This window comes from Agelaius tricolor, unplaced genomic scaffold (genome assembly GCF_023055355.1).
Source record: "Agelaius tricolor isolate 1412-34295 unplaced genomic scaffold, bAgeTri1.0.p SCAF_25, whole genome shotgun sequence".
Taxonomy (NCBI): Eukaryota; Metazoa; Chordata; class Aves; order Passeriformes; family Icteridae; genus Agelaius; species Agelaius tricolor.
Window position 1 is genome coordinate 5,322,047 of NW_027269285.1, and position 20,628 is coordinate 5,342,674.

At 46.5% G+C, this 20,628-nt stretch overlaps 2 protein-coding genes and 1 non-coding gene across 4 annotated transcripts in view; 1 reads left to right on the forward strand and 2 right to left on the reverse strand.

Moving 5' to 3' along the window:
• CRCP (CGRP receptor component) overlaps nt 1-20,628 on the reverse strand; it is a 40,509-nt gene that overhangs the window by 19,481 nt on the left and 400 nt on the right. The window contains exons 1-2 of one of the 2 annotated variants that reach the window (XM_071447508.1): nt 4,108-4,277; nt 958-994 (exon numbers count right to left, since the gene is read on the reverse strand). In XM_071447508.1, the coding sequence (XP_071303609.1) occupies nt 958-994; nt 4,108-4,115 (45 nt within the window). In that variant the 5' untranslated portion in view covers nt 4,116-4,277. Of the gene's footprint in view, nt 1-957; nt 995-4,107; nt 4,278-20,628 lie in introns of those variants that run through there. The other variant, XM_071447507.1, reaches the window with a different exon arrangement.
• Nucleotides 4,329-4,399, reverse strand: TRNAG-GCC (transfer RNA glycine (anticodon GCC)). Its single transcript has one exon. It is a non-coding gene; the product is annotated as a tRNA-Gly (tRNA).
• On the forward strand, nt 9,725-17,627 carry LOC139599837 (argininosuccinate lyase). Its single transcript, XM_071447506.1, has 17 exons — nt 9,725-9,827; nt 10,361-10,423; nt 11,591-11,785; nt 12,375-12,458; nt 12,766-12,822; nt 13,020-13,117; nt 13,737-13,814; nt 14,049-14,126; nt 14,270-14,322; nt 14,649-14,711; nt 14,882-14,996; nt 15,629-15,713; nt 15,870-15,929; nt 16,158-16,241; nt 16,439-16,519; nt 16,876-16,982; nt 17,383-17,627. Exons 2-17 carry the CDS (start codon nt 10,412-10,414, stop codon nt 17,531-17,533), a joined length of 1,401 nt encoding a protein of 466 aa, XP_071303607.1. The 5' UTR covers nt 9,725-9,827; nt 10,361-10,411; the 3' UTR covers nt 17,534-17,627.

Below are 20,628 nucleotides of genomic sequence, written 5' to 3' on the forward strand. Positions count from 1 at the left end.
ACAGAGCCCTTTTCACTGCTCATCCCCTCATTGTTACCTGGCTTCACTCAAGATCCAGCCTGGAGAATTACAAACTGACAAATCCAGAGAAATCAGAAACCAAACATTTCCAGACAGTGAGAAATATGAACATAATCAGCTACAAAGCCTCCATGACTGCAGACCTCTATGGAAAAGGAACACCTGTCAATGCTGAAAGCAAACTCAGGCTGAGAGCTCTGCCAACAAACACCAAAGGACAACAGAGATGGAACCTGGTGTGCAGAGCATCCCTGGACTCACAGAACGTTGGCCCTGCAGTGGAACTGCCACTGGGAAGAGGAGCAAATGGAAAGGATCAGCAGTTGGAGGGAATCAGTACTTTTAAAAATCATATTTGCTATTTATTTGGACATGATTTCAACAGCCAGGCACTGAACAGCAGTTTGGGTGACAGGGCATCCTCTGTTCCTCTGAGGAAATTCAGCAGAGTTCTTCTCTGATGCCTCATTAACACTCACCAGGTGCTGCTCTGCTGTTTGCAGGGTAAAACCCTTCAAGATTCATTTCAGAATAGAATGAAACAGCTGCAATAAAAAGCAGCTGCAGCAATACAGTAACACAGACAAAATCACCTCAGTTCTTAAAACTGCTCCGAAAATTAAATTAATCAGCAAAGCAAAATATTTCCATTACCTGGCTTAAATTAAACCAGGTGAATTAAACATTTCTTTCTACTCCTCTTAAAATGAGAGAGGAAAATACTTCAGAATAATCTCAACACCAAACAAACAGTACTACAACACCCATTACTAGCAAAACCTCTTCCAAATCTTCTTTAAAGGTTTTTTTTTCTTGAAACCAAACCAAACACAAGGAAAACTAAATGCCCTGCAGGTTTCAGCTTCCAAAGATTATACAAGGGCCTGATGAGAGCTTGGAATTGCTGCTTTTAAAGCAGAATAAAGACAAACTTACCTCAAAGTTACTCAGCAATGCAGCATTTGCATCTTTTCTAAAAGGAAAAATGGAAACAATTCATTATGTTCCAAATGGAACTGTTTGAAGCTTTTCTTTGCACACTCACAGACACTAAAAGGACTTTAAAAAAAAAGACATCTTATTTTGGTGATTCTATAGATGCCATCTCTGGAAAGTATTTTCCACGCTGTCAGTAAAATTGTGACATAAATATTGAGCATATTTTGCACACTTTGCCCCATAAATCATTACACACTTGTACAACACACTCCTTTCACTCAGTCACCCTATTTTACTCACTCACCCAATTTCACACACCCAAACCGAATTGCTTTGCTTCTTCCTTAGAAAAAAATGCCTCTGATTTTATTAAAATAAAAACTGATGAGAAAAAGAATTTAGATTACAAGCACTATTGTCTTTATCAGTCAAGAGCACCCTGAGTATTTTAGTACCATGGACACATGTGTGTGTGTGTGTATAGACACAAATAGGGCTTTATGTGTTGTACTGAGTGAAAAAGCCCAATTTATTGCATTTCCTCTTTATTTATTCTTCCCATCTTCATGAAGGGCAAGGCTGAGTTTCCCATTTTCTATTTCCTCAGTCCTCATTAAACAAGAATCTTTATCCAAGGCTGGCAGAACCAAGCACATCATGCCTTTATCCCTCCTGGATATTGTAAATTTATGTATTTAAAGTAAAAAGAGGGAGAAAACCTGCCCCAGAACATCCTCTATTCCCTGAACAACACGTTCTGCTGAGCAGTCAGTAGCCACAACAACAGAAAGTTTCCATACAAAAGGAAAAAAAGGCCTTTCTCAGGTCTGTACAGCAGCTTAGGAAAAAGCAAAAAAAAAATACAACAAAAAAGGTACAATGTGATGTTAAGCACCGAGAATGGCCTGAATAGAACTGTCACGTTCATCACTTTCAAATGGTAAATGCATCCACAAACTTCCACAGGTTCTAGCATTGTTTTTAAATGAAAAGGACCTTCTAAAATACGCTGAGATGAACTTCAACTTCCATTCCGCTGACCCGAGTGAAACTTCAGCAAGTGAGCTCAGGCACGCATTAGTTTTTCATTCATGTTTCACAAACCATATATAGCTTTTGTTGGGAGGTAAATGCGAGTCTTCAGAATGTTTGCATTCAGCAGGGCCCTACAGAAATCCCCGCGGATCAAAGACATTCTATAGGGAGAATTACGTATGGAATTCTTCGGCTGAAAGAGGCTGAAACAAACGCGCGGCCATGCAAATGAGGCTGCGGAGGCGAGGGCTGAGAATGAAATTATTTAAGACAACTGCTCTCCTTCTTTCCTTTTTCATTCCAATCACCTTTGCCATTCAGAAAAAAAACCCTTTTTTTTCACTTCTGCCAACGAGTCAGTCTCAAATCTTCAACAGCTCTGAAATACCTGAATTATAAACAGATCAACTTTTGCAATAGAAATAAAATTTCCTTCGGTCCTGACTCACATACCAATTTTACAGTCAGGAAACAAGGAATCCTGAATAATGGATTTTAATGTATTTTTAAGCAGTCAGCTCAACACTTTGCTTATTTTTTATGTGATTAAGACTTAAGCAGAAAGGTAAAGATTTTCATGGTTACACAAAAACTATAAACACTTTGTAGAGTCTTTAAATAGCTCATATTTGCCCAAATTTTAGTCTGAATCAAAATACTCTTGAGCAGGGCTGCAAATATTAAAAATATCTTAGTACAGGGCATCACACCTTTGCAAATATCACTGACACTTCATATTTTTAAGTCTGCTGCTTCACACATGTTGTATATTTAAAGAACACAGTATTCTGAGTTCCCTTCTCTAATAACAGATAATTCTGGTAAGAAATACAGAATAATTCCAGTAAGAAAAATCCACAGTAAGAACTTGGAGAGTTGCAAAGTTTCCCTTCCAAATCAGGCAGGAGGCAAAAGAAGATTAATAAAAACTCAGTGGATGTGTAAGAAGCATCACAGATTTTTTTTATTAATGGTATCAAAAACATTTTTCTCAGTGTACAACAGCCAGAACAGCTCATTTCTCTGCAGGCTGCTATTCATATTAAGACTGTCATACAAACCTGTACTTCAGCAAATGTTTAATACTTTTTATCAACTTCTGTTTTTCATGCTCATAGTAGAGAAGATTTAATGATAATAAAGCATCCCTGCATTACAGGACTGCAGGAGCTCAGTGACTTTGGGGAATACATCCCATGAGTGCTGCCACCCATTAGAGAAATTAAAATTAAATTAAACCTAGAAATTTAACCGGCCCCACAGAACTTGTGAGATTTTAAGCTTCAAAACAGGTCAAATCTTATAGTTTTGTGCCCAAATCACACAGTAAGAGGGCCTGAAAGAGCCACCAGCCAAAATTCTGACTCTCTGTTTGCAATCTCTCAGAATTCTGTTTGCAATCGCTGGCACAAACCCCTCAGGTTTTTTCCTTCTCCAGCATTTCCAGCTCCTACACAAAGCTCACGGGAATTATGAAAAATTCCCATTTTACCTCTCGCAGGGCAGAGGGAGCTGGAGGGACAGGAGGGGACAGGAGGCGACAAGAGCGAGATTCAGGCCGAGCCACGCTGCTTTTCACCCCAACAGCCTGACAGGAATAAAATAAATTTAATAAAATAAACTCCTCCAACACTGAGCAGAACTCACTGCTGGGGGCAATAAACCCCTCATGGATTTATTGTACCCTCACGGATTTATTGTAACCTCACACCCCTCACGGATCCACTGTACCCTCACACCCTCATGGATTCATTGCACTCTCACACCCCTCACGGATTTATTGTACCCTCACGGATCCATTGTACCCTCACACCTCTCACGGATCCATTGTACCCTCACACCTCTCACGGATCCATTGTACCCTCACACCTCTCACGGATCCATTGCACCCTCACACCCCTCACGCACAGGCCGACATGGATGTAGCCCCACACACCACATACAGATGTACACACACACACCCCCCACGCCCACAGAGATGCACCCACACACCCCAGGGAGATTTTCCCCGCACAAATCCCGCTGAGATGCCCCGCAGCCCCGCTGTGGCCACGGCAGGGCGGCTCCGAGGCCCGGCCGTGCCCTGTGCTCCCCCCTCAGGCCCTTCCTTACACCTCCATCTTGTCCTCCGCGGCGCGGCCTCCCCGAGGATCCTCCCGCTACCCTCAGACAGCCGCAGCCCGGCGGGGCTCGGCGGGGGAGCAGCGGGCCGAGACCCGGTGGAACTGAAGGAGGATTTGGCGGCCGCGACGGAAGCGGAAAAGGAAGGAGAAATAAGGAACCTGAAAAAAAAAAAAAAGAAAAAAAAAAGAGAGGGGCGGGAAAAGACCAACTGCATTGGCCGGGAATCGAACCCGGGCCTCCCGCGTGGCAGGCGAGAATTCTACCACTGAACCACCAATGCCAGTGCTGAAGGCGCTTCTCTCACCGCAGCTTTTGTGCATACATCAAACAGAAAATGGTTTAATTTTTCTCGAAAATCACCCAGATTGGCAATTAGCCGCTATTAACTGTGATAAAGGCAAAACAGTACCGCGAAAGTACTTTCTAATCAAATCTTTAACCACGTGCGGAGTGCCGCAGGGCTGAGGTAGTTGTGTAATACTCCTGTTGTCCTTTAAAGCACCCGTACATCAAATTCATCAGCACCGTGCCTTCCCCAGCTGTCACCGTGACTCTTTCCCGTCTAAACCTTGTGCTATTAAATTTTCCAAGAGCTCTTTTCATCCTCAGTGAAACCAGTGAAACTTCAATGGGTGCAAACAGCTGAAAATCCTAATGGAAACAGCAAGGAAAATTACCTGGCCAGGGAAATATTAATTCCTTAATTTTGACATTATCTCTCAGGGAAAACTTCATATGCAGACACAGCACCTCTGACTCCCTAAGGAGTGTCATACAGATATATTTGCTTGCTTGCAGCTGGGATTTAGGATCCTTTTAGGGATTTAGGGAACTGAATGGGTCAGCCTGGTGCCCACAACCTCTGCCTTGCAATTCCAGCACAAAGCCCACCAGCCACTGTTTTCTCCATGACCAAACCAGACAAAATTAAACCTTTTCTTCTCCTTGGGGTGCTGCAAATCCTAAACCAATTCAGAGTAACATGAGCAAACTGCTTTAGGAACAGTCTCCAGTGCCAGGACGGTGGGCAAGGAGCAGCTCCCAGTTTTCCAGAAACTTCCATCACCAGATTTGGAAGTGCTGGGCAAAATTGAAAAGCCAACCGCAAAGGCTTTTCAGTCCTTTTAATTTGAAAACCCCTAAAAAAAAAGTTTTGGTAGGCATGTGCACCCATCACAGACAGATAGAAATTTATTTACACCTCAGAATAATTTATTGTGGAGTCCTGTGGAATTAAAAAGAGCCAGGAGAGAGGTCTGAGAGCTGCTGGTGTGACTCAGAGCACAGGATGTGATGGATGCTGCCCTTTTTCATGTCAGGATTAACTGGCCTTGTAAATTGGCCAAAAGTGGCACAGCTAAAGCTTTGTGCCTGCTCTGCCACGTCCCAAACCCTCCACGTGCAGCTGCATCAAAGAAGGGAAAGGATGGCAGGTTTCATGTGAAAATAGTGCATTTCCAGACAATCATATTTCAGGGTTTCATTCCTGAAATTTGCTAATCCTTGTTTGCCTCTCACCACTCTCTTCAGCCAAGGGTTCAGGACCTTCAGCACAATAATCCTAATCCTTTACATCTCTTTATATCTCTCCCCCAGCAGCAAATTATTATATTTATTTCCACCAGTTCACCAAAATTTCGCTTTCCTGACATATTTTTTCCACCCCTTCCCCAAAAATTCATTTTCCTGACACATTTTTTCTACCCTGTCACCAAAATTTTGCTTTCCTGACACATTCTTTCCACCTTTTCCCAAAAAAATTCAGTTTCCTGACACATTTTTTCCACTTTTTCCTCAAAATTTCAATTTCCTGACACGTTTTTCCACCCTTTCCCAAAATTTTCACTTTCCTGACATATTTTTTTCCATTTTCCCCAAAATTTCGCCTTCCTGACACATTCTTTCTATCCTTTCCCAAAAATTTCACTTTCCTGACTTTTTCCCACCCTCTCTGCAGAATTTCACCTTCCTGACACATATTATCTATCCTTTCCCAAAAAATTCACTTTCCTGACACACTTTTTCCACCTTTTCCCAAAAAATTTCAGTTTCCTGACACATTTTTTCCACTTTTTCCTCAAAATTTCAATCTTCTGACACATTTTTCCACCCTTCCCCAAAATTTCGCTTTCATGACACGTTTTTTCCACCCTTTCCCAAAAATTTCACTTTCCTGACATGTTTTTTTCCACTTTCCCCAAAATTTCGCCTTCCTGACACATTCTTTCTATCCTTTCCCAAAAATTTCACTTTCCTGACTTTTTCCCACCCTCTCTGCAGAATTTCACCTTCCTGACACATATTATCTATCCTTTCCCAAAAATTTCACTTTCCTGACACATTCTTTCCACCTTTTCCCAAAAATTTCAGTTTCCTGACATGTTTTTTCCACTTTTTCCTCAAAATTTCAATCTTCTGACACGTTTTTCCACCCTTTCCCCAAAATTTTGCTTTCATGACACGTTTTTTCCACCCTTTCCCAAAAATTTCACTTTCCTGACATGTTTTTTTTCACTTTCCCCAAAATTTTGCCTTCCTGACACATTCTTTCTATCCTTTCCCAAAAATTTCACTTTCCTGACTTTTTCCCACCCTCTCTGCAGAATTTCACCTTCCTGACACATATTATCTATCCTTTCCCAAAAATTTCACTTTCCTGACATGTTTTTTTCCACTTTCCCCAAAATTTCGCCTTCCTGACACATTCTTTCTATCCTTTCCAAAAAATTTCACTTTCCTGACACGTTTTTTCCACCTTTTCCCCAAAATTTCACTTTCCTGACACGTTTTTTTTCCACTTTTCCCCCAAATTTTCATTTCCCTGACACGTTTTCCCAACCAGCGCTGCTTTTTGCAACCCACGACGAAGACTCCGCTGGGGATGAAGGAGCACCACACAAACACCTCCTTTTTTTTCCAACAGCTTTTTTCCCCCCAATGGAGATTTCCTAAACGTTTCCCAGTGGAGACAGGAAACCTGGCAGGCTGTAAATACAAGCATGGCTCAGCTCCATCTCCGCTGAAAGAGGAATATCAAGAGAGAACCCAGGGGCTGAGGTGAGAAGGTCACTTTGGCTTTAATTGCTGCTCTTTAGGTGGTAGACAGCGATGCTACACCATCCATAGGGAATGCAGACATGGGTTTTTCCAAATGTGCTTAGCATGTCAACATTTTAACATTGTGATTGTTGCCAGCAAGGCTTGGGGAGAGAGGGGCCTCTGTTAACTATTGAAAGCAGGGGGCCCAGGACTTGCTATTGACAGCAGATCTGCAGGGTATTTGTGTTCTTTGTCATGAAAGATGTTTACTGTGTTCAGCATTTCCCTCAGCACCCTATGGTGGCTAATTTTTTTCTTTTTTTTTTTTTTCCCTTTTTTTTTTTGGTCTTTTACATTTAAAAATTAGTTAAAAACAAAGTTGGAAGTTTTTTGAACAAAAATATGTCAGCAGGGCTCCGTGTCAGCCGAGCTGACGGTGCACGTTCAGCCCGTGGAGCTGTTTTCTTTCTCCAAAGCAAAAAGACAGCTAAAAAAAGGATGTTTTTAAAAGAAGGTGCAACTGTAGCTGTTTCTGCCATCCTTTTCCTTCGCTGTCCTGTTGTGAAAATTGGAGTTCCAGAGCCACCAAGGCTCCTCTGGAGCTGCACTCCCTCAGCATTGCACTCCTCCAGCAAAAAAGTGAAATAGTAGAGAGAGACTGATTGATTAAAGAAGTACAAATAAAGTTCAGATCTTTGAGAATATCTGAACTTTTCCTTCACATTTCTGTTGTGAAAATTGGAGTTCCAGAGCAACTAAAGCTCCTTTGGAGCTGCATTGCACTCTTCCAGCAAAAAATAGTAGAGAAAGACTGATTGATTGCAGAAGTACAAATAAAGTTCAGATCTTTGAGAACATTCAAATGTATTTAATTAAACTTCTCTGTGCTGCAGAATTGGCAATTTACTCTCCAGTACTTATTTTCACCTCGAAAAGGGAAAATATTGGGAATATTGATGTGGGAATAATTTGCCATCCCTGTGCCAGAAAGGAAAAATTGGGAGACTTTTCCTTCAGAACTTCCCCAGTATTAACAGTGGGATGAGGATTTTGAAATGAATCTTTTTGGTTCAAATAAATCACTGAGAGGCAATGATGGGAAGTGGAGAGACATCCAAACCAGAACAAATGGAGAAGACAGTAATGAGAATGCACTTCAGTTCACATTAGAAAGTATATTTTGCATTTTTCCCCTCAAAAAAGTTCAACTCTCCAGCTCCAAGATCTTTAAGAAATCCTATTTCTTCAATGTTCATTTTTAAGTTGAGGAAATCTGCTTGTATTTTGGTTTACTTCCACTCTCATGATAAAAATATTCATCTACATCCTACATTGATTATTATAGAGAAAACATAATTATTGCCTGTTTGAGCTAAAAATAAAGAGAGAACTCATCATTTCCTAGATACACACTGGGGCAGGAGCTGAGCAGAGCACTCCAAGCCAACTAATCCCTGGGAAGTTTGCTAAATCCACAGTGGCATTGCTCACAGATCCCATGTGGATGGAACATCCCCTGTCACATGTAATATCAGACACAGGCTGGCTAAAAATCTTATTTACACCCACTCACTCTAGTTACAAACCCAGTGCTTAATGTTTTCACAACACATTGGCAATCTCCTGACAAAGCCCAGAGTGAGGACAAGGACACTTTGAAAAGGTGGGGAAGACAAGAAAGGTGATAAAAATGAGGGAGTTCACAAGAGGAAACAGGACTGCAAAAGAATTGGGAACTGTTTCAGTTTCCCAGTGGAAAAAGGAAAAGGGGATAAGGTGTAGAACTGAGAGAACAGTAGAAAAAGAAGAGGGTCAGTTTAAGGGAGGAAAATCCAGCAAAAACATGGATGAGAAAGCTGGAATATGTTTCCTGAGCTCTGTGAGAGGTTTGGACAACATACATGGAAAAATATTGCACTGCAGGAGCTGACTTGGAGAAAGCAGCAGATATTGAGCTTTCCGTGGAGGGGCTGCAGAAAATGCTCTCTCTGAGGAGTTACTGAGAAATTCGTGCTGAGCCCCAGCTTTGCTGCTCTGAAAGGTCCCTTGTGCTTTCCACCAGTCACCTCTTTCCATGACACTGAGGGTGTGATGAGTTTAAGACAGAGGTTATTGCCACAAGTAGAACTCCAAGCCCCACAGCCACTGCCCGAGGCTCTCAGGTGACCCCACAACCTGGGGACAGCAGGGCAGCCCCAAATCTGGGGCTGCAGCATCTTTCCAGGTGGGGTGAACACTTTCATCCATGCAGAGATGGGAAACAAGAGGCTCCTGTTTGTTTTTTTGTGTTTGCTGGGTGTCCATGGGCACAGAACACCGGATCAGTTCTGTTCATATTAAAGATTGCTCGTTAGAGGGGTGTGACACAGAGAGATGGATGCTGCCAGAAAAGCATTCCAAGGATGTTCCTGGAGCTACACCAGGTGAGAAGCACCACTCGAGCATCCCTCCCAAGCCTCCCTGTCCAAAGCACCCCCAGTGCCCGAGCAGCGCAGGGGTGGGAAGGGACACGGGGGACACGGGGGGGACCCGAGCGGGGCCGGCCCCGGGCACACCCCGCCCCGGCGGGGCGGGCCGAGCCGCCAGCCCCGAGCCGAGGGCTGTAAAAGCGGGGCAGCGGGGCCGGGGAGCAGCGAGCCACAGAGCGGCCGGGGCTGCGTGCGGAGCAGGTGAGCGGTGCCCGGGGAACCGGGAGCGCACCGGGAGCTGGGCAGGGAGCCGTGCCCGGGGAACCGGGAGCTGGGCAGGGAGTGATGCCCGGGGAATCGGGAGCGCACCGGGAGCTGGGCAGGGAGCCGTGCCCCGGGAAACCGGGAGCGGGGCAGGGAGCCATGCCCGGAGAACCGGGAGCTGGGCAGGGAGTGATGCCCGGAGAACCGGGAAAGCACCGGGAGCGGGGCAGGGAGTGATGCCCGGGGAATTGGGAGCGCACCGGGAGAGATGCCCGGGGGCTTGGGAGCGCACCTGGAACGATGCCCGAGAAATTGGGAGTGCACCGGGAGCGGTGCCCGGGAAATTGGGAGCACACCGGGAGCGCACCGGGAGTGATGCCCGGGGAACCGGGAGCGCACCGGGAGTGATGCTCAGGGAACAGGGAGCGCACCAGGAGGGGTGTCCGGGGAACCGGGAACGCACCGGGAGGGGTGTCCGGGGAACCGGGAGGGGCACGGCGGCAGCTGAGCATCTCCGCGCTGTCCCGCAGGTTGCACCAAGTGCCAGCATCGCTGCACAAACGAGCAAAACGTCGTCCGAAATGGCAGCCGAGGTGAGGGGGAGCTTGGCTTTGCTGCGGGTCCTTCTCTGCTCCCTTTGGAACGGGTGGGATCAGCACCCCTGGTGTGGTTCTGAGGGATGTGGGTTAGGGTGGTCCTGGCAGTGTTGGGCTCACTGATCTTGGAGGTCTTTTCCAATCTTCATGATTCTGTGAGTGGTTTTCCGTGGAAAAGGGCACAGCGAACGTCTTTGCTGCAATAATCCACAGTCCCAGCTCTGATCCCGGCAGTGAAGATGTACCTGGACACCTCTTCCCACCCCAGCCCTTCCCTCCAGCAGCACCATTCACTCCCCGTCCCCTCTGCCCATCACGGCGGGTCCAGCGAGGAGATGCCAAACTTTGGGGTTTTTTTCTCCCATTTCCCCCCCGCGGCAGCTCCTGCGGACAAATTCAGAGCTCCGGCACCCCGAGCCCTCATCCTGCCCCTCAGGCTCCCTCCTGCCCTTCCCTGCGCCAGTCCCTGGGGAAAGGAGCCGCCGCTGCCGGTCCCTGCCCGCTGTCCATGGTAGCTCCGCCGCCCGCCCGGCGCCGCGCACCCGCCGAGCCCTTCTGGGGCTGCTCTGGGGTTTTCTCTTCCCTTTGCATCTCATTCGAACATTTGTAACACCGAAAGACACCCAGGCCTCCCTTTCTGCAACCTGCTCCTTTATCCTGATTTTTGTAGTTTTGTAGTAACTTTGTAGTTACAGGAGTGGCTTAGAGCGTGTGGCTTGTGCTGGCCCACAGCTCCTTGTCAGCTGAATATTTTCTTCCAGTCTCCCTAAAAGAGTGGGATTGTTTCGATTTTTTCACTTTATCCCTGACTCCTTTACCTCTTTTTTTTTTTCTTTTTTTTTTTTTTTGTCGGAGTCCATCAAAGGGTCAGAGATCAGCAGCTGCCCTAAAATAGAGTTCCATGCTGGTCTTGCACCACATGCCCTGATGTTTATTTTCAGAGAGTCCTGCAGAAGTCAAATATCTTGGAGGATCCCCCCCCAAGCCAGACCTGTAACCTCAAGGGCTAAATTCTAGTGACAGTGACATGCTCTAAGTCCAGGGTATAGACTGAATAAAACCATCCCTGAGGTGCTCCTCAGTTTTACCCTGACAAGGATGACATGAATTGATTTTTAGGGGATATATCCATAAATCTGTGTCTCTTCCCTTCATTTCTTGCAGGGGGACAAAATGATGGCAGGAAGGTTTGTGGGGAGCACAGATCCCATCATGGAGATGCTCAGCGCTTCCATTACTGTTGATCAGAGACTGTCTGAGGTGGACATCCAGGGGAGCATGGCTTATGCCAAAGCCTTGGAGAAGGCTGGAATCCTGTCCAAAACTGAGCTGGAGAAGATCCTGAGTGGCCTGGAAAAGGTATTTCTTCCCTTCACAACTTCTTGTATGTGCTGGAATGAATCTTTCCTTGCCTGACAGCATCTTGCTGTTTTAAAGAGTGCCTTTAAATGTCCTCGTGTCCTCTTCAGACTGAGCAGTCACTAGGAATCATTTCAGTGGGAGCTAGGAACATCCTTTTCCTGCTGGCACGTGGAATTTTGAGTCTGGCTGCCCAGCTTGGCAGGAGGCAATGCATAGCAGGTGTAGGGGGAAGAGGAGGCAGGAGAGAAGTGCTTTTATAAAATATCCATTGTTGTTGCTCACCCACCTTGGACAATGGTGAGTCTGTACAATGCTTTATAGGAAAGGTTTTGTGGATGATGCTAAAGAAATCACTGATATTTAACCACAATTTTTCCTTGCAATGCTTAAATCCTCCATAACACTGCAGGGTTATCATGGATAGAGAGGTGAATCCCACCAATAGCATGGAATATCAGGATGCAGTGAGCAGCCTGAATGCCAGAGTTTGCATGAGACTTCTGGGAATGCCAGGAGCTGGGGTTTGCTGGGGACACTCACAGGCCCAGGCACAGCAGGGTAACTGTGATGTTTGTGCTGTTTGCAGATCTCTGAGGAATGGTCCAAGGGAGTCTTTGGTGTGATCCAGACTGATGAGGACATCCACACTGCCAACGAGCGCAGGCTGAAGGTTTGGCTCCTCCAGCCTCCTCTTCCTGATCCTCTGCCTGACATTCAGGCCTTGTCCCTCTGTCCCTCTGGGGAATCCCTTTAGAGCTGCTGGCACTGAACCCCCTGGGGCACAGCCAAGGGTCTCCAAGCCCCCTTTTGTGGCACTGTACAAGCCCAGAACCCAAAGGTGCCCTTCCCCAGAACACATCCCAGGGTTACTCACAGGATCCTGGAGCTGAGTCCCTTCCAGGCAGGGAGATGTGCTCCTGTGGATTGTCCTGTTTAGAACACAGAGATGCTGACAGAAATCCTGCTCTTGTCTTCAGGAGCTGATTGGAGATGTAGCTGGGAAGTTGCACACTGGCAGAAGCAGGAATGATCAGGTATGGACAGAATATTTTTGTTTCTCCTTCTGTATTCCTCCTCTACCTCATTTCAGGAGACCAAGAAATGCTGACACGACCACAGAAATACAACCAAATGATGGGGAGAAGATACACATCCCCATCACACAGGACAAGGAGGGGTTTGCCTTGCTGTCACTGCATATGTGACATTCTTTGTGGCCAATCCCCCACAGGTTGTGACTGACCTGAAGCTGTTCATGAAGAATTCCCTCTCCATCATCTCCACGCACCTCCTACAGCTCATTAAGACCCTGGTGGAACGTGCTGCCATGTGAGTCCTTTCCCTCAGTCCCTGTTTTCCATAACTTTGGCCTTTTTGGGGCAGCAGATTCTTTGGTTTCTCCTTTGTCTGACCCCACTGGGCAGCAGCAGGGTCTCCTGTGCAGGGAGTTACAGCCAGGCAGGTTGGGGTAGCCCAGGGGACACAGCAGCCCCTTTTTCTCTAGAGTTCACCTCACAGAAACTTTCCTCATCCCTCAGAGAAACTTTCCTTCATGCCTGGCAAAGGAGTTGAGGTGGGAGGTCCACACAAGATTCTGGAAGGCACCAAACCCATCTGAAGGAGTGGAAAAAATGTTTCAGGTTTTCCTGAAGGAGAAAAAGCTCAGCTGTGTTACCTCCCTGTCTGGCTCTGCTCCTCACACTGCAGAGCTGGGGTGGAGAATCCTTGCCTGCCCTGAGGGGTTGCTGCTCCAGGCAACTTTCCAGGAGGCCCAAGGCAGATTCACTGCTCTGGAATAGCTAAACCCAGTGTGCTTGGTTTGAAGGCTGACAGGAGATGGACCAGCACAGGCTAAAGATGCTCAGTTTGTGACCTTGCCAGGAGCCCTGGTGTGTCCCTGTCCTTCCTGCTGTCCCTGCTGCTCACCTCTCTGTCCCTTCCCTCCCAGAGAAATCGATGTGATCCTGCCTGGCTACACCCACCTGCAGAAAGCTCAGCCCATCCGATGGAGCCAGTTCTTGCTCAGGTGAGCACCTCCCACCCTCCCCACCCTCGGGGCCCTGCTCTGCTGAGGGGACAGCCAGGGCTGGGGACAACCCCGAGGGAGCCCTGCAAACTGGAACAGGAACTCCCTGTGTCCCCTGGCTCTGTCCAGGCTCCACTCCAACCTCATGTTTGAAGGGGGATCCTGGGCTCCAGGCATGGCAGGATAATGAACATTCCCTGTTTCACGTGCTCTCTCTCCCTTGTCCTTCCCCAGCCATGCTGTTGCTCTGACCCGTGATTCTGAGCGCCTGGGAGAGATAAAAAAGAGGATCAATGTCTTGCCTTTGGGAAGGTAAGATCTACTGTTTGTGTGATCATTTGGCCTTGCTTTGCTCTGCAAAGACTTCAGGGGTGCCTTCCCTGCTTCCCAGAGCTCAGCTTTGCACGGATATGAAAGGAGGATTGCTTGATTTCTGTTTCTCTCTCCCCTGGCAGTGGAGCTCTGGCTGGAAACCCCCTGGAAATCGACAGGGAGCTGCTGCGCAGTGGTAAATGTTATCCTGGGCCTGAGGGGCATGGGAGTGCCTGTCCCAGCTGGGAGGGAGGGGTTGGCACCACAGTGCCCCATCCTGGAGCCAGAGCCTTTCATTTTCCAGGATTTTTGATGCAGAGGCAGGCAGTGCCAGTGAGGTGGGAAAAAGAGCAGCCCCTGCTGCACTCTGCCTGTCTGGGATCATAACAAAACCCCCACTAAACATGTTTGTGTTGTTGGGACTGCTCCAGGGCTCACAGTCACCTCCTCTGGGGCAGCCTGGTGCATTCAGGCTCCTGCCAGGGCCAGTGTGAGCTCCTGTGTCCATCCCCTTGCTTGCAGAGCTGGACTTTGCCTCCATCAGCCTGAACAGCATGGATGCCGTCAGCGAGAGGGACTTTGTGGGTAAGCACAGCCAAAGCTTCCCAGCACGGGGGGAAGCAGCTCCTGACACCTTTCCAGTTCCCTTCCTTAATAAGGGACTGAAATCCATCACTAGGATGTAAAGCCCCAGTCAGGGCTCCCTGGCTTGTCCAAGCACCTTTTCCCCTCCTGATTTCCTGCCTTCCCTGCAGTGGAATTCCTCTCTGCTGCCACCCTGCTGATGATCCACCTCAGCAAGATGGCTGAGGATCTCATCATCTACAGCACCAGCGAGTTTGGCTTCCTGACCCTCTCTGATACCTACTGGTAGGTTTTTGGTCTCTGGTGAGGGATTCTCCTCAGCTCCCTGTGCTGGGTGAGGCAGTGCTTGGGGTCTGTCTGTGCACCTCAGCTCCCTGTGCTGGGTGAGGCTGACCCAGCACCAAGAGCCTGGCATGAAGGCACCATCAGAGTGAATATTCCTGAGCAATGGACACTAATTTGTCATTCTGGTAACTTAACCAAGTTTACATTCACCAGCAACTCCTGTCCAGGACCTGCTGGCAGAGAGAACTTCCTCCTGTGCTGGGAATGCTGCCAAGGCCCTTCCTTGCAATCCCAACAGACTCCTTGTCTGCAGGGTGGCACAGCCACAGCCCTCCCTCCCTGGGATCACTTAGTGTGGCCTGCTGACACCACCTTTGCAGTGGCTTGGAGGGGGAGCCTCCTTTTCCTTTCTCTGTGAGAGGTGGGACAGTGTGGGAGCTCCAGACAAGGTGTAAAACCAAAGGCTTTGCTGTGGGAAACATGAGAAACTTGGCACCCTCTGTTCACTGACTTCCTACACCTAAAGAGGAGTACAAGGAAAGGGGATTTAGAGGTTCCTTTCAGAGGGCAGGAACAGGGATTTCAGCCAGAGGGTTTTGCTCACCAGTGCACTCCACACACCTTCCCTGCAGCTCTGGCAGCAGCCTGATGCCTCAGAAGAAGAACCCCGACAGTCTGGAGCTGATCCGCAGCAAAGCCGGGCGAGTGTTCGGACGGGTGAGCCCCAAAAAGGAGGAGGAGGGAGAGGAAACTGCTCCTGTTGGGGCTGGACAATCTCCTTTTTCTTTGCCTTTTTCTTTGTAAAGAGCTGTGGGTTCTGGGGCTGTGCTTTGCTCTGTGGCTCACTCCCTGCCTCTGCTGTTCCCTCTGCAGTTGGCTGCAATTCTGATGGTCCTCAAAGGACTCCCGAGCACCTACAACAAGGACCTGCAGGTAGAGCCCTCGTTCCTCTCCACACCCTCTCTCTGAGCAGACACAGTCACTCCCTGCCCTTGAGCTGTCCCAGCACTCCCTTTCTGTGTGCTGGGAAAGGGGCTGAGGGAGGGGATGCTGCAGGTGACCCCCTGAGTGCCATGGCAGGAGCCTCTGGGATCACATCCCTGCTCTGCTGTGCTGCACTCAGGCTGGCTCAGAGCCATTTCCATCACTGTTCCACCACAGGAGGACAAGGAGGCTGTCTTTGATGTCGTGGACACCCTGAATGCTGTGCTCCAGGTTGCCACTGGAGTGATTTCCACCCTCCAGGTAAAGCTTCATCTTTTAAGTATTGAACATGGAGCACATTCTGTGAGTAACACAGGGGACAGGGCTCCAGACTGATCCTAAAATGAAAATTCTTCAGTGCCTCACCCACACTGCTCATTTTGGTCCCTCTAAGAGCTCATGTGCCCCAGGAGGAGCTGATGGTAGATAACATCTCCCTCTGCCCCTCCTTTCTGCAGATCAACAAGGAGAACATGGAGAAGGCACTGAGCCCTGAGATCCTGTCATCTGACCTGGCTCTCTACTTGGTTCACAAAGGAGTAAGTGCCAGAGGGAGAGCTGGAGCTGGGATTTCTGTGGATGCAGAACTGCTCAGTGAGGAGCTGGGATGAGACCCCAGGGTGATGAGCAGTCAACAGCCATGAGAGCTGAAAACACATCCTTTACATGCATCTCAAGCAGTGCTACCTGGGGGACTTCATAGGAATTTACACCCAAATTACTTGATCATAATTTATTCCTAAATCCTCCCCTCTTCCACGCCTGCACTGCCAGATTCAGCTTGCATTGCCCTAAGGGAAAACAGGCCAGCTGAGAAAGCAGCACATGCATTTTCCTCATGGAAAAGCAGCCCAGCTGCCTGGTCACTGAGTGCCACCTCTGCTTCCCCCTGCAGATGCCCTTCAGACAAGCCCACATTGCTGCTGGCAAGGCCGTCCACCTCGCCGAGACCAAAGGCCTCACCATCAACAACCTCAGCCTGGAGGACCTGAAGAGCATCAGGTTTGTACCTCTGTTATTTCATTTCCCTGCACAGGCAGGGCTCAGCCTCCCTGATCTGCCTTCCCCAAAGTGCCTGGGCAGGGCAGCACCTCAACATTTCTGAGGTGACAGAATATCCCTGAATATCCCAGCTGCTCCTGCTGGGGCTGAAACACTGGAGGGGAACAACTCCAGCAGGGTGGAATGGGCATGGGCAGGAGGGAAGGGCTGGGAGACACCTCTGCCCTGAGCAGGAAGCCCCCAGAGGGGTTTGGCTCTGAAGTTCCTCGGTATCCCCATGGAGCCAGCAGAAGCTCAGGAGCGTTTCCCCTGGGGCAAAGGCTCCATCCTCACTCCCTGAGCCTCTCCCCGGGCTCTGGGCACGGGGAGCAGCCCCTGAGAGCCCCCGCTGTGCCCCCAGCCCCCTGTTTGGCAGCGACGTGGCGCAGGTGTTCAGCGTGCTGAGCAGCGTGGAGCAGTACACGGCCGCGGGCGGCACCGCCAAGAGCAGCGTCTCCGCCCAGATCGAGCAGCTGCGGGAGCTGCTCAAGAGGCTCAAGGAGCAGGCTTAGAGTGTGGGGAGAGATCCCGTGCCTGCAGCAAGCAGAGTGCCTGTGCCACTGGTCTGGAGTTAATAAACACTGGGGTGTCTGTAGTTCACTGAAATCCTGCTCTCGTGTCTTGGTTCTTCACGAGTTCACCCTCCCTTTTCTCCCCAAGAAGCCACCAGTGCTCCTTTTGCCATTTCCTATAACTTTTAACCTTCACACTTCAACAAGTGACTCTGAATATAACTAGAACTCAGCAAGCAGGCAATGAAGAAACAACCAAAAGGTTAATAAAAGAACTCAGACTCACTACCCAGTGCTAAAATAGCTTAGACACTTAATAAATAAAAGTAGCTAGAAAACCAACCATGAGAAAATTGCAAGAATTTTATTCATTCTCCCTCCCTCTTCAAAGAGAGAGATCAGAAAATTACCTAGATTATTGAAATATTATAGATTGAGGGGTACGCACAAGTAGCAAAATTTGTGTATGAAAAAAATTGACAGAAGGAGATGATATAAAGCAGACCAAAGAAGATATTGCTAAACTAAAAGAGTTAAGTTAAAACTAGCCTAAGTACCAGCTTTAAGCTTACCTTTGTTAGAAAAATCCTTTATCATTTATACATAAATACAGAAAATGGAGTAGCTCATAAAATTTTAATTCAAGAGTAAGGAAGAGTAAAAAAATATTTGGTAGCCTATATATCAAAGATGTTAGACTCAGTAAGCCACAGCAGAATCAAAGGACTTGTGAAGAAACCTGAGGAATGGAATATCACATTTAAACTGGGTGATACCAAACTGACTTTCCAATGGAGACTGAGTGGTAATAGTTTGGAAAAAGGCAAATGATCCAAGAAATGTACAAAGAATAACACAGAATTAAGATTAAGACAACGCTTATACCACTGGTTTCAAGCACTGCCTGAATAAAACATCTCCTTAGGGGAGGAATACTCCAGATAGAAGGATCAAGACTGTTTTTGTGTTCTGACCTTAGCCTGTGAATTGTACAGGGGAGAAGGGGAATTACCATTTCCATCAGTAAACTTTATTTGATTCATTCCAATACTGGACATGCTAGCTGGGTTATAAGTAAATGCTTGAATTGCGAGAATAATTATTATTGTAGTTCACAAAATTTATGCTCTTATTGCAAAAAGTGTGAAAGTAATAACTTAGCTTTGTGGATGGGAATTATTAGTGCCTGGTGAATGAGAGATACCTGAAGAATAGTAAGAGACCACAGTTAAGGGGTGTCAAAACCAATTTGCCTGGAAATTAGTTAAGAGAAAGTGACAAGGAAATAGAGGGCAAGACCAGATTGGCCTCTGTATTTTGCCACTGAGAAGATCAAATACACCTGCTGTGGGCTGCAACCTCACAGGCATGGGAGGTGGGAGTATAAACCATACTGGGCCTCTGGTATTCCTGTTTCTGGCACTCATTTGTTCCCTTTTCCCTTTCGGGATACCAGCAAGATCGTGTCACAAATGCTACAGAAAGCATCACAGGGAAAGAAACCAAAGTTCCTCTTTTATTACTCACACCTATGTCAACAGCCACTGGTATAACCCATCCAAATTAAGAACCTGTAGGCAAAACGGAGTAAATTATTGGATTACAAGAAACTTAGGAAAATGTGGTAATAGATTGGGAATTGAATGTCCAAAAGGAGAGAGATGGATTTGTTTTACATTTAATCTTGAAGATATGGTTCAAGATTTGGTAAAAAAACAAATAATAAACAAAAAGGTAAAACCAACACAGCAATTTAACTCTGTATTGACCCCAAATTATCAATTGAGTCGTATCACAAGACTCCAAGCAGTTATGGAGATGATAGCAAATGGAGCTGCCCAGGCTTAGAGTTATTATCAAGCCAGCTAAGCCAAACAAAACCTGTAGGGTATCAGAATAGGTTGGCTTTAGACTATTTATTGGCCAAAGAAGGGGGTGTTTGTGGAAAGTTTAATATATCAGATTGTTGAAAATTGATGAGCACAGAAAAGTCATTCTAGAAAAAGCAAAAGAAATCAAAGAAGAAAAAAATATATATATGCATATAATAACTGAGGTACCAGTCCAAAAATTAGAAAACAATGTTAAAACCTAGCTGGGTGGGGTAATGTATTAGAAGAAATTAAGATCTTTCATTTTATGTGTTACAACTGTTTTTATATTTCTTCCTTGTGTAATCCCCTGTTTTATTTTGCCAGCATAGTCCAGAAGATGCAAGTAGATAAGAAATATTGCTCAAGCCAAATGATTTACAAAGAATAAGAGTGGGGATTGTGAAAAATGCATGTATTTGATGATTGGCTTTTCAGAAATAATAAAATTAATATTCTATGTGTTGTGTTAGAAAGTAATGCTGTATTAATTCTCTTAAGTTGTGTGTTAAATATAGTTTTCGGTTACAAAAACTGTTAAAATAGAAACTATGCTATGTAAGATACTTTTTTTAAAGAAAGGACTTGCAGTGAACTAGCAGCCACAGGACACCTAAATCTGTCAGAGAAAGAGAATTTATTGCTCCATTATCAGAAGAAATGAACTTCTTCCTACCTCCAAGGTGCTGTTAGGATTAGAAGGAAGAAGTTGATGATGAGCAGACAGAATCCTGTATTTGAATGGAATTTATGCACCATGTATGAAGTGTATAACTATACAACAGGCTGTTGCTTTTCAGGGTTAATCCTTTGTTAACGTGGGTCCTTTTTCAGGCTGGTGCTGCCCAGAAAAAGGTACCCAGACGTCTGTAACTCTTTGTTTTTGTTATCTCATCTTGTTCTAATTCAAATTGTCCTAATTATTATTATTCTAATTGTATTACTATTTTTATAACCATTTTATTACTATTAAACTTTCAAAAATTTCAAAAACAAGTGATTGGTGTTTTTCAAACCAGTCTGTTAGCTGAAAATTATTAAAAGATTTTTGTGAGTTTTCTAATTTTGGCATTAATGCTGTCGAATTTTCAGGATTTACTGTCTCATTTTGGATCGAGAAATCTGTCCCAAACACTGGGGGGGACTCTGGAACTGTTTGGTAACAGCTCTTTATCGAAATTATTTTGCGTTGGGATCAAAGGGCTGGCATTTGCAGGGGCAAAA